This window comes from Salmo trutta, chromosome 31 (genome assembly GCF_901001165.1).
Source record: "Salmo trutta chromosome 31, fSalTru1.1, whole genome shotgun sequence".
Lineage (NCBI taxonomy): Eukaryota > Metazoa > Chordata > Actinopteri > Salmoniformes > Salmonidae > Salmo > Salmo trutta.
This window is the reverse complement of record NC_042987.1, coordinates 33,486,064-33,498,982: the sequence shown is the minus strand read 5'-3', so window position 1 is coordinate 33,498,982 and position 12,919 is coordinate 33,486,064. Positions and strand designations below refer to the sequence as shown.

The 12,919-nt window shown below is 43.7% G+C and overlaps 1 protein-coding gene across 1 annotated transcript; it reads right to left on the bottom strand.

Annotated features, from left to right (window-relative positions):
• Positions 1-1,699: 1,699 nt before the first annotated feature.
• LOC115170045 (uncharacterized protein C1orf21 homolog) lies at positions 1,700-12,856 on the bottom strand. The gene is made up of 6 exons (XM_029726283.1): positions 12,585-12,856; positions 10,562-10,681; positions 7,682-7,761; positions 2,747-2,817; positions 2,579-2,639; positions 1,700-2,306 (listed from the first exon to the last, which is right to left on the bottom strand). Exons 2-6 carry the CDS (start codon positions 10,668-10,670, stop codon positions 2,268-2,270), a joined length of 360 nt encoding a protein of 119 aa, XP_029582143.1. The 5' UTR covers positions 10,671-10,681; positions 12,585-12,856; the 3' UTR covers positions 1,700-2,267.
• Positions 12,857-12,919: the final 63 nt, after the last annotated feature.

The window sequence follows — 12,919 nt, the reverse complement described above, 5'->3', positions numbered from 1 at the left end:
GTCTTATTAACAGGTAAGAACTGATACTGACAGCAGAGTGCTGTGTGTGTGTGTGTGTGTGTGTGTGCATGTGTGTACAATTGGTGCAACAAAGCCTAATGAAGAGGTAGGCTTGACTACAAAACAACAATGACTAGAACACTTCAACCCTGAGCATTGACATTAAACAAGAATACCCTACGTAGTAAAGTAAGAAGACATGGGCCGACTATGAATCACATACAGTGCATTCGGAAAGTATTCAGACCCCTTCACTTTTTCCACATTTTGTTACGTTAGTCTTATTCTAAAATTAATTCAATAGTCCCCCCCCCCCCCCCCTTATCAATCTATGCACAATACCCCACAATGACAAAGCAAAAACTGTGTGCTTAGGGTTGTTGTCCTGTTGGAAAGTGAACCTTTTCCCCAGTCAGGTCTTGAGCGCTCTGGAACAGGTTTTCATCAAGGATCTCGCTGTACTTTGCTCTGTTAATCTTTCCTTCAATCCTGACTGGGAGACTAGTCCCTGCTGCTGAAAAATATCCCCACAGGATGATGCTGCCACCACCATGCTTCGCCATAAGGATGGTATTGGCCAGGTGATGAGCGGTGCCTGGTTTCCTCCAGGCGTGACACTTGGCATTCAGGCCACAGAGTTCAATCTTGGTTTCATCAGACGAGAGAATCTTGTTTCATTGTCTGGGAGTCCTTTAGGTTCCTTTTGGCAAACTCCAAGCGGGCTGCCATGTGCCTTTTACTAAGGAGTGGCTTCTGTCTAGTGGCTTCTGTCTGGCCACTCTACCATAAAGGCCTGATTGGTGGAGTGCTGCAGAGATGATTGTCCTTCTGGAAGGTTCTCCCATAGCCACAGAGGAACTCTGGAGCTCTGTCAGAGTGACCATCGGGTTATTGGTCACCTCCCTGACCAAGGCCCTTCTCCCCCGATTGATCAGTTTGGCCGGGCGGCCAGCTCTAGGAAGAGTCTTGGTGGTTCTAAACTTCTTCCGTTTAAGAATGATGGAGGCCACTGTGTTCTTGGGGACCTTCAATGCTGCATAAATATTTTGGAATTTACCACAGGTGGACTCCAATCACGTTGTAGAAACATCAAGGAAAATAAATGGGAACAGAATGCACCTGAGCTCAATTTTGAGTATCATAGCAAAGGGTCTGAATACTTATGTAAATAAGGTATTTCTGCGTTTTATTTTTAATACATTTGCAAAAATGTCTAAATCAGTTTTCGCTTTGTCATTACAGGGTATTGTGTATAGATTGATGAGGAACATTATTTTATCAATTTTAGAATAAGACTAACATAATAAAATGTGGAAAAGGTGAAGGGGTCTGAATACTTTCCGAATGCACTTTATAAACATACTGTAGAAAAGAAAATTCAAAAAGTATCCTGGAATGCAGGAAGTAACCAACCCCGGTTTCCCCTCCAGGGGTGTGTTCATTGGGGTGACACTCGCAGAACATTGCAGATAGAAATACGCTACATAGAGAGACACTGATAAGAGAATCAATGATACAATACGATGATGGGAGAATCCCCAGCTCTATTACTTTAAGTTTCTATCTGCAATGCGCTGAAGGTTTCAGCCACCTGGATTGCATTCATTAAGGCACACCGTAGCCAAATGTTTTGCAAAGGAAAACGTCAACTAGCGTTTCTTATTGGAAGTTCTTCCCTGTTTCAGTCTGTTTTCTTCCATTTGGTGCCTAATGAATACGACCCAGGAATAATTTCCAGATTCATTTTCCTCTGCCCCCCCAATTACCTCCATTGTTCATCATCCAATCAGAATTAGATGAGGAATGACAAATGTTCCTTTAAGCCATTACGAATAACCATGATGGATTGGTCTCAGTCAATCCATGGGTTCAAAATGACTGGACCTCCATTGTCTTTTAATGGACCACAGTCACAGAGTCGAGCGGCTGCTGTACTTATTGTCCATGGTTACCATGGCGACAGACTTGGAGAGCCGTTCAGTATAATAGGCCTGGTGCTGAAAGTAGTCCCGGCCATGTCTTGTAACATTGCTCCTTTGGGGGTAAAACATTGTCGCATTGGACTCGTAGATCTGTTATGTGGAGTCAGGGTTGTAGATATAGACACAGGGCCGGGCAAAGGTGCTTGGTTTGGGTCAATGTGTCTCCCCCTCCATCCTCGAAATGGTCTAAAAGGAAGAGGGCCGTTGGGTAAGGGTTATGTGGTACAGTCCGTCCATGCCATTGGACAAATCCTTCCTCTTGGGAGCAGATGGTGGACCTCAGTGCTATGTCATATCTTCTTCCTCTGAGCAGTAGTCCTGCCCCTGAAAAAGCAAAGCAGAAGATTGAGTAGAATTAAGTCCTCCCCAGACACTGATCTAACCACCCCACCCCAGACACTGTTTGGTCGTCTTGCCGACCCCTATGAGGTCATTGCTAAAATCCCAGATCTGTTTGGTCGTCTTGCCGACCCCTATGAGGTCATTGCTAAAATCCCAGATCTGTTTGGTCGTCTTGCCGAACCCTATGAGGTCATTGCTAAAATCCCAGATCTGTTTGGTCGTCTTGCCGACCCCTATGAGATCATTGAACTCACCTTTTCTATCTTCTCATCCAGCATCCTGAAGAACTCTTGCTGGCTCTCTGAAGAATGGATCCTGTGGAGAAAGAAACAAGACAGTTCCAATTCAACACTGTTAATTCAGGGATGGAAAGGGAAAACCCTGCATTGTGAGTGACAATAAAAATAGTTGGTTGAGCTCACTGTGTCTTCCCATTGCCATTTGCTCCTGTGTCGTCTGTTTGTTGGACCGTGGTGAGCAGGGCAGTATTCTCCTGAAACACACACAGGGCTATCACTGATCCTGCTGCTCCTTAAATATTTGTTACTTTTATTTCTTATTTTTTTCTTTAAACTGCATTATTTGTTTAGGGCTTGTAAGTAAGCAAGGTCTACACCTGTTGTATTCGGAGCATGTGAAAAATACAAATTTGATTAGATTTTAATAGATGAGTTCTGGCCAATATATTAAGTATCCACATTTTGTAATGGAACACATCTCCTTAGAACTTACCCCGCCCTTTATATTTTTAGCAATGACCTCATATGGGTCGGCAAGACAACCAGCATCTTTCTATGGCTGGCCATGCTTTCCACCTGGCTATCCCTACCCCGGCCAACAGCTCTGCACCCCCCACAGCAACTTGCCCAAGCCTCCTTCACCCAAATCCAGATAGCTGATGTTCTGAAAGAGCTGCAAAATCTGGACCCCTACAAATCAGCTGGGCTAGACAATCTGGACCCTCTCTTTCTAAAATTATCCGCTGCAATTGTTGCAACCCTTATTACTAGACTGTTCAACCTCTCTTTCGTATCGTCTGAGATCCCTAAAGATTGGAAAGCTGCCGTGGTCATCCCCCTCTTCAAAGGGGAGACACTCTAGATCCAAACTGTTACAGACCTATATCTATCCTACCCTGCCTTTCTAAAGTCTTCGAAAGCCAAGTTAACAAACAGATCACTGACCATTTAGAATCCCACCGTACCTTCTCCGCTATGCAATCTGGTTTCAGAGCTGGTCATGGGTGCACCTCAGCCACGCTCAAGGTTCTAAAAGATATAACTGCCATCGACAAAAGACAGTACTGTGCAGCCGTCTTCATTGACATGGCCAAGGCTTTCGACTCTGTCAATCACCGCATTCTTATCGGCAGACTCAACAGCCTTGGTTTCTCAAATGACTGCCTCGCCTGGTTCACCAACTACTCTTCAGATAGAGTTCATTGTGTCAAATCGGAGGACATGTTGTCCGGACCTCTGGCAGTCTCTATGGGGGTGCCACAGGGTTCAATTCTCGGGCCGACGCTTTTCTCCGTATATATCAATGATGTCGCTCTTGCTGCCGGTGATTTTCTGATCCACCTCTACACAGACGACACCTTTCTGTAAACTTCTGGCCCTTCTTGGGACACTTAACTAAACCTCCAGACGAGCTTTAATGCCATACAACTCTCCTTCCGTGGCCTCCAACTGCTCTTAAATGCGAGTAAAACTAAATGCATGCTTTCAACCGATTGCTGCCCACACCTGCCGACCCCCAAAGTAAATTCCTCCTTCGGCCGCCTTTCCTTACAGTTCTCTCCTGCCAATGACTGGAACGAACTGCAAAAATCACTGAAGCTGGAGACTCCTATCTCCCTCACTAGCTTTAAGCACCAGCTGTCAGAGCAGCTCACAGATCACTGCACCTGTATATAGCCCATCTGTACATAGCCCATCCAACTACCTCATCGCCATACTGTCATTTATTTTGCTCCTTTGCACCCCAGTATCTCTACTTGCACACACATCTTCTGCACATCTATCACTCCAGTGTTTAATTGCTATATTGTAATTATTTTGTCACTATGGCCTCCCTTGTCCTACCTCATTTGCACACATTGTATATAGACTGTTTGTTTATTCCAAGTGTAACTCTGTGTTGTTGTTTGTGTCGCACTGCTTTGTTTAATCTGGGCCAGGTCGCAGGTGTAAATGAGAAGTTGTTCTCAACTAGCCTACCTGGTTAAATAAAGGTGAAATATACACTGCTCAAAAAAATAAAGGGAACACTTAAACAACACAATGTAACTCCAAGTCAATCACACTTCTGTGAAATCAAACTGTCCACTTAGGAAGCAACACTGATTGACAATAGATTTCACATGCTGTTGTGCAAATGGAATAGACAACAGGTGGAAATTATAGGCAATTAGCAAGACACCCCCAATAAAGGAGTGGTTCTGCAGGTCGGGACCACAGACCACTTCTCAGTTCTATGCTTCCTGGCTGATGTTTTGGTCACTTTTGAATGCTGGCGGTGCTTTCACTCTAGTGGAAGCATGATACAGAGTCTACAACCCACACAAGTGGCTCAGGTAGTGCAGCTCATCCAGGATGGCACATCAATGCGAGCTGTGGCAAGAAGGTTTGCTGTGTCTGTCAGCGTAGTGTCCAGAGCATGGAGGTGCTACCAGGAGACAGGCCAGTACATCAGGAGACGTGGAGGAGGCCGTAGGAGGGCAACAACCCAGCAGCAGGACCGCTACCCCCGCCTTTGTGCAAGGAGGAGCAGGAGGAGCACTGCCAGAGCCCTGCAAAATGACCTCCAGCAGGCCAAAAATGTGAATGTGTCTGCTCAAACGGTCAGAAACAGACTCCATGAGGGTGGTATGAGGGCCCGACGTCCACAGGTGGGGGTTGTGCTTACAGCCCAACACCGTGCAGGACGTTTGGCATTTGCCAGAGAACACCAAGATTGGCAAATTCGCCACTGGCGCCCTGTGCTCTTCACAGATGAAAGCAGGTTCATACTGAGCACGTGACAGACGTGACAGAGTCTGGAGACGCCGTGGAGAACGTTCTGCTGCCTGCAACATCCTCCAGCATGACCGGTTTGGCGGTGGGTCAGTCATGGTGTGGGGTGGCATTTCTTTGGGGGGCCGCACAGCCCTCCATGTGCTCGCCAGAGGTAGCCTGACTGCCATTAGGTACCGAGATGAGATCCTCAGACCCCTTGTGAGACCATATGCTGGTGCGGTTGGCCCTGGGTTCCTCCTAATGCAAGACAATGCTAGACCTCATGTGGCTGGAGTGTGTCAGCAGTTCCTGCAAGAGGAAGGCATTGATGCTATGGACTGGCCCGCCCATTCCCCAGACCTGAATCCAATTGAGCACATCTGGGACATCATGTCTCGCTCCATCCCCCAACGCCACGTTAAACCACAGACTGTCCAGGAGTTGTAGGGAGGTCATACAGGCACGTGGAGGCCACACACACTACTGAGCCTCATTTTGACTTGTTTTAAGGACATTACATCAAAGTTAGATCAGCCTGTAGAGTGGTTTTCCACTTTAATTTTGAGTGTGACTCCAAATCCAGACCTCCATGGGTTGATAAATTGGATTTCCATTGATTATTTTTGTGTGATTTTGTTGTCAGCACATTCAACTATGTAAAGAAAAAAGTATTTAATAAGATTATTTTTTTCATTCAGATCTATGATGTGTTGTTTAAGTGTTCCCTTTATTTTTTTGAGCAGTATATATTTTTTAAACATACACTAAGTTGACTGGGCCTTTAAACAGCTTGGAAAATTCCAGAAAATTATGTCATGGCTTTAGAAGCTTCTGATAGACTAATTGACATCATTTGAGTCAACTGGCGGTGTACCTGTGGGTGTATTTCAAGGCCTACCTTCAAACTCAGTGCCTCTGCTTGACATCATTGGAAAATCAATATATCGATATAACCTGAAAGACCGCTCAGCAAGGAAGAAGCCACTGCTCCAAAACCGCCATGAAAAAGCCAGACTACGGTTTGCAACTGCACATGGGGAGAAATATCGTACTTTTTGGAGAAATGTCCTCTGGTCTGATGAAACAAAAATAGAACTGTTTGTCCATAATGACCATCGTTATGTTTGGAGGAAAAAATCGGACGTTTGCAAGCCGAAGAACACCATCCCAACCATGAAGCACGGGGGTGCAGGCATCATGTTGTGGGGGTGCTTTGCTGCAGGAGGGACTGATGCATACTTCCAAAGTTGTGGCAAAATGACTTAAGGACAACACAGTCAAGGTATTGGAGTGGACATCACAAAGCCCTGACCTCAAGCCTATAGAAAATTTGTGGGCAGAACTGAAAAAGCCTGTGCGAGCAAGGAGGACTACAAACCTGACTCAGTTACACCAGCTCTGTCAGGAGGAATGGGACACAATTTACCCAACTTATTGTGGGAAGCTTGTGGAAGGCCACCCGAAACGTTTGACCCAAGTTAAATCATTTAAAGGCAATGCTACCAAATACTAATTGAGTGTATGTAAACTTCTGACCCACTGGGAATGTGATGAAAGAAATAAAAGCTGAAATAAATAATTCTCTCTACTATTATTCTGACAATTCACATTCTTCAAATAAAGTGGTGATCCTAACTGACCTAAGACAGGGAATTTTTACTTGGATTAAATGTCAGGAATTGTGAAAAACTGAGGTTAAATGTATTTGGCTAAGGTATATGTAAACTTCCCGACTTCAACTGTTTATTTCACTGGTCATCCACAAAGCCAACTCTTCCTTTGGCCGCCTTTCCTTGCAGTTCTTTGCTGCCAATGACTGGAACAAATTGCAAAACATCACTGAAGCTGGAGACTTATATCTCCCTCACTAACTTTAAGCATCAGCTGTCAGAGCAGCTTACTGATCATTGCACCTGTACACAGCCCATCTGTAAATAGACTACCCAACTACCTCATCCCCATATTGTCATTTATTTTTTTGCTCCTTTGCACCCCAGTATCTCTACTTGCACATCATCTTCTGCAGATCTATCACTCCAGTGTTAATGCTAAATTGTAGTTATTTTGGCACTATGGCCTATTTATTGCCTTACCGCCCTAACCTTACTACATTTGAACACACTGTATATAGATTGTTCTATTGTGTTATTGACTGTACGTTTGTTTATCCCATGTACAACTCTGTGTTGTTTGTGTCGCACTGTTTTGCTTTATCTTGGCCAGGTCACAGTTGTAAATGAGAACTTGTTCTCAACTGGCCTACCTGGTTAAATAAAAAAATGACATTTTTTGTTAAACAATTTGAAAAAGTGTGTGTCAAACTGTATGTTGAATGAGTAAGTTAACATCAGTCTTTCTCACCGTGCTGTCCTGGTCGCAGTTTAGTCTGTCCTCTTCTCTATTTATATACTTCACACTTGCCACGCCTTTCTTGTACTCATCTGTAAAAAGAGCAGGCGTATGAGGAATTTGGGTACAAAAAAAACATGCCAGAGTGCATTTATATTTTTGGCCATTGTTAACACTACCAGCAACGTCAACTTATTTTTGCTTGTGACAGTACATTTTTATTTGATATCTGCACGCTTCAGATTAGAGGATGACTGATTAGAGCATTTATTCATGACAGGCCCCATCAATTAGATTGATCAGTAATCGACTGTTCACCCAGATAAGTGGAGAGGAGGAGCTGCAGTAATCCGCAGAATAATCAGTGACATCCAGGTCAATACTTGACAAAAATAATAACATGCTCAAATTAACTGTTCAAAGAAGATCCTCTTCTCACAATGGTTGGAAAGCAGGACAGCTCCTGTCTCTCTCTCCCCCCCCCCCCCCTTACACACACACACACACACACACACACACACACACACACACACTAAGCAGAGAGATTAGAGGAAAGGGAAACAGATGCATGATGCACAGCCAATGACCTAATAAAGAGAGAATGACCTGACAACAGACATGCAGCCATAAACAAGCCATTGTGGGTACTACCCTCATCAGAACATAATGTCATAATAGTAGTACAAGGTCTTCTTGTTCCTCATTTTACAGGTCAATAGGAACAAGATAAAATGACTGGTATTAATGGAAAATATGGGACCCATATTAGGAACCAAGGATTGGAACCAAAATTATTTTTTTGAACAGAACCACAAAAACATGTGGTCCTTTCCACTGTTCCAAACTACAAAATAAAGTTCTTAACCGGTTCGAACCCCCAAAAATGCAGGTTCATATTGTTCCTTTCTGTTCCTTTTCTAACCTGTGAAATCAAGTTAAAAAACAACAACATTTAGCTCATTAAGCTGCTGCTACTCTGTTTATCTTATATCCTGATGCCTAGTCACCTTACCCCTATACATATCTAGCTCTATCACTCCAGTATCCCTGCACATTCTAAATATGGTATTGGAACCGACCCTGTATATAATATGCTTATTTACTTATTGTGTTCTTCATATTTTTCGCGTTTTTTCTAGCATTACATTGTTATTGATTATTGCATTGTTGGGTTTTGAGTTTGCAAGAAAGGCATTTCACTGTACTTGTAAATGTGTCATTAATACTAAATGACTTCACCAATCAGTGCGAATTGAGCAGGCAAACTAGTTGTTTCCATGCGTGATGGACAGTGTAGCCTTGTGGCGCAAGATGAGACTGAAATTTTGCGGGTGAGGAGAGAGCGTTGAGCATCTTGTTATGGCATGCATTATCTGAATTAGGTTCGTAGAATTCTACCTAGGAGGACCGGCTTCTATGGAGGAACTTTGAATGTCCTTTGAGCTAGCTAGTTAAACACGTCTTACCTTTTGTAGTTAATAAATCCAGCGTGAAACGTGATAACTAGGCCTATAGTATCCTTTAATAGCATTGAAAAAGTTAATCCATTCTTCTCTAGCTAATAAAGAATCTCTTTCCCTGTCTTCTGAATCACGTTTAACGTCAGTACAGTAGCCTATGGTAACGTTAGTATGGTAACGGCAGTGCAATAGCCTATGGTAACGTCAGTACAGTAACCTATGGTAACATCAGTACAGTAGCCTATGGTAACATCAGTACAGTAGCCTATGGTAACATCAGTACAGTAGCCTATGGTAACATCAGTACAGTAGCCTATGGTAACATCAGTACAGTAACCTATGGTAACATCAGTACAGTAACCTAAGGTAATGTAGGTGCAGTAGCCTATGGTAACATCAGTATGGTAGCATCAGTACAGTAGCCTAAGGTAACGTCAGTATGGTAACATCAGTATGGTAGCATCAGTACAGTAGCCTAAGGTAACGTCAGTATGGTAACGTCAGTATGGTAGCATCAGTACAGTAGCCTAAGGTAACATCAGTATGGTAACGTCAGTACAGTAGCCTAAGGTAACATCAGTACAGTAGCCTATGGTAACGTCAGTATGGTAACATCAGTATGGTAACATCAGTATGGTAACGTCAGTATGGTAACGTCAGTATGGTAACGTCAGTATGGTAACGTCAGTATGGTAGCATCAGTACAGTAGCCTATGCTTCAGAGGGGGGATGGGTAGGTAGCCTAAACATGCACACACATTGGCAAAGATTTTCAGCTGGCAGGCAGGGAGGCAGACACTGGAATACGTTTCCGAGTGACAGAGTAAGGGCTTTACATAAGCGCTTTGTTGCGTTTTTTGTGGGACTAGAAAAAAATGCCTGGAATGTAAAATAACGTTATTAACAGGTTCCCATGCTTTTAAAATAACCAGAACAGTATGGATCACTTTCGTTCCCGGTTCCGTTCCTTGAAAATGTTAATTATTTTCCTGTTTTCTGTTCTGTTCCCAGAACCGGTTCCAACCACTGTAAGGAACTCCTCCTGGTTTGAATAATTTACTGAAACTGCTGTTTCATTGTAACGACCAAAGTGAACCCTATTGGGACTGTGTGGATAGCGGTTTTTCATTTGACCCACTAATGGTTAGGTTATGATTGGGGGAGAGGAAGCTGATCCTAGACATGTACCAAGGGAAACTTCACCTCGGAGCGGTAAAGCACGTTGGCACAGTGTGCTGTCTGTAAATCAGGGGTGTATTCAGTGAGGCGAAATGTTCCTAACATTGCAGAGAGAATTGTAACAAATGAAACTAACATAGAATTCCATATTCTACTGAGACACACGCATTTTTGTTTTACAGCATGTTCCGATATGAATGGATGGTCTGAGTCTCCTGAACGCAACCCAGGTGAATGTGTTTCCAGCACTGACCAGAAAGAACATCCCCATTGCTGTAGGCTTTACTACGGCCCTCCTCACCACTGGGCACGGCCAACACCTGCTTGGCCGAGGTGCAGCCCATCTCCTCACCCACACACATCACAGGCTGACCTAGAGGAAGGGAGGGAGGTAAAAGGAGACAAAGATATGAATAATTCATAATTCATTTATTGGACTTACATAGCGCTTTTCTAGACACCCAAAGTGCTTTACCTACTGTAGCAAGGAGGAAGCTCACCTCATCCACCACTAATGTGTAGCACCAACTTGGGTGATGGACGGCAACCAATTTGCGCCAGGACGCTCATCACACATCAGCTATCAGGTGGAGAGGTGAGGAGTGATATATGCCATTTAGAAACGAGGTGGATGATTATGTGGCCATGATCGAAATATGGACAGGTTAGGAATTTAGCCAGGACACCGGGGTTAACACCCCTACTCTTACAATAAGTACCATAGGATTCTTTGTGACCACAGAGAGACAGGACACCCGTTTAATGTCTCATCCGAAATGGAAGTCAATGAACTAAGTTGACCAGACCCAGCTGCTATCGCATTGGTGTCTATGGGAGAGCCACTCCCTTAAGTAGACAGGAACTTTAAAAAAAAATCTATCTTAATTTATCCACCATCTTTGACAGCACCCTACGCAGGGCTATGTCCCCATCACTGCCCTGGGGCATTGGGATTTGATCTTAAGACCAGAGGGAAGACTTTCCCCCTACTGGCCCTCTAACACCACTTCAGCAACATCTGGTCTCCCATCCAGGGACTGACCAGGACCGACCCTGCTTAGCTTCAGAGGCAAACAAAGAGGTGTAATGGGTTCACACTCAAAAATATGTCTCATAATGATTACTTCATTATTCAATGTTTTTTTTGTTTTTTTACTGTGTCAGGGATAGCGTACACAAATGTTTCGGCTTCACAGCCTTCTTCAGTGTGTAGGACAGAGGCAAGCCAGAAGTGGGATGCAGACCAGGGTGGTATGCTGCTGGAAGGGGAGGAGTGGGGGTGAAGAGTAGGGTGGAGTGGTGGTGAAGGATATACATTCCAGATAGAAGTGGCCCATAACCACAGATCTGAACTTAACCATCAGGAGGATGGGAAAATATCTGACCTTGTGTCAGTGACTAGTCAATTAACTTACCTATTAGCAGGCCACCCAAATGAACGTTCCACCATGATTAAGTAATCATAAATATCCAATAATAACCCACTGGCCAAGGCCTTCACTAAGTGAAGAGGCCTTGTTTTATGAAGAGGCCTTGTTTTTTAATTGTCCAATCCCAACACACGGTTTAGCGATGCGCAGTCGTGAGCTCCAATCACAACACATGGTGTGCCAGCTGCACCTCACACCATGGGCCATTCAAAGGCGTGCGCGATGCCAATGGTGCCAACGCGCGGGGTAATCTCCTGCGAGACGGATTGGGCCACCAGCAAATGGAGGGACGTGACAATTAGGAATATGCGTTCGTGACCCAATCAAGTTACCAGCCATGTCTTGTGCGAATGGTAGACGAGAGAGTATATAAATAATGGCTGGTTGTGTGTGCTATTGAGGCATGTTTGTTGATGGTCAAGAGCACGGATACATTTTTTTATAACATGAGCCCTCAAATGGAGACGTATTATTTGTAGTGCAAACATGCAATAGGCTATATTGGGAAAGCTATATGGTCATATTTGCCATCATCAGGCTATTTCAATGCATCGAGGATGCTATCAATTGAGCTTTATTTATAGGCAGGCTATTATTATTTTATTTCATAAGCGAGAGCTGGAAAAACGGGACCAAAATTGAATCGAATTTAAATGAAAAAACTAAAGAAAGCTGAATATCAGCTTTTGAGTATAATAACAAAAGAAAATCCAATAAGAACACGGTTCCATTGCACAACGATTCCCTATACAAAGAGCCAGCAAACCTTAACACAAACAAAACGACTGGACAAGACAAAATACAAATATACAATGTTATCGCAAGGACAAACATGAGTAAATTTACCATTTTTTACAGGATCTGTTCATGGTTCTGCCTGTATTGGTTCTTAGGCGTTCGAGCAGCTTCAAAGGACAGGCGCCGGCATCAGGGACATCTGCATCTCTCAATACACCATCAGACATAAGCAATCGAGGTGCTATCCGTCTGGCTCACTGTCTGGTCCGGTCTGGATAATCGAACTTCATGAGACAAAAAATATAAACAAAATTACCTTACAACATATTGTCGGGGTTTTTTTTGCAACAAATTCCGTTGCGTTTGTTATTGTATAACTGACAAACGATACAGTTATGGCTATTTGTAAGAAAGTTGCAAAAAAAAACGGATATGCAGTCGGA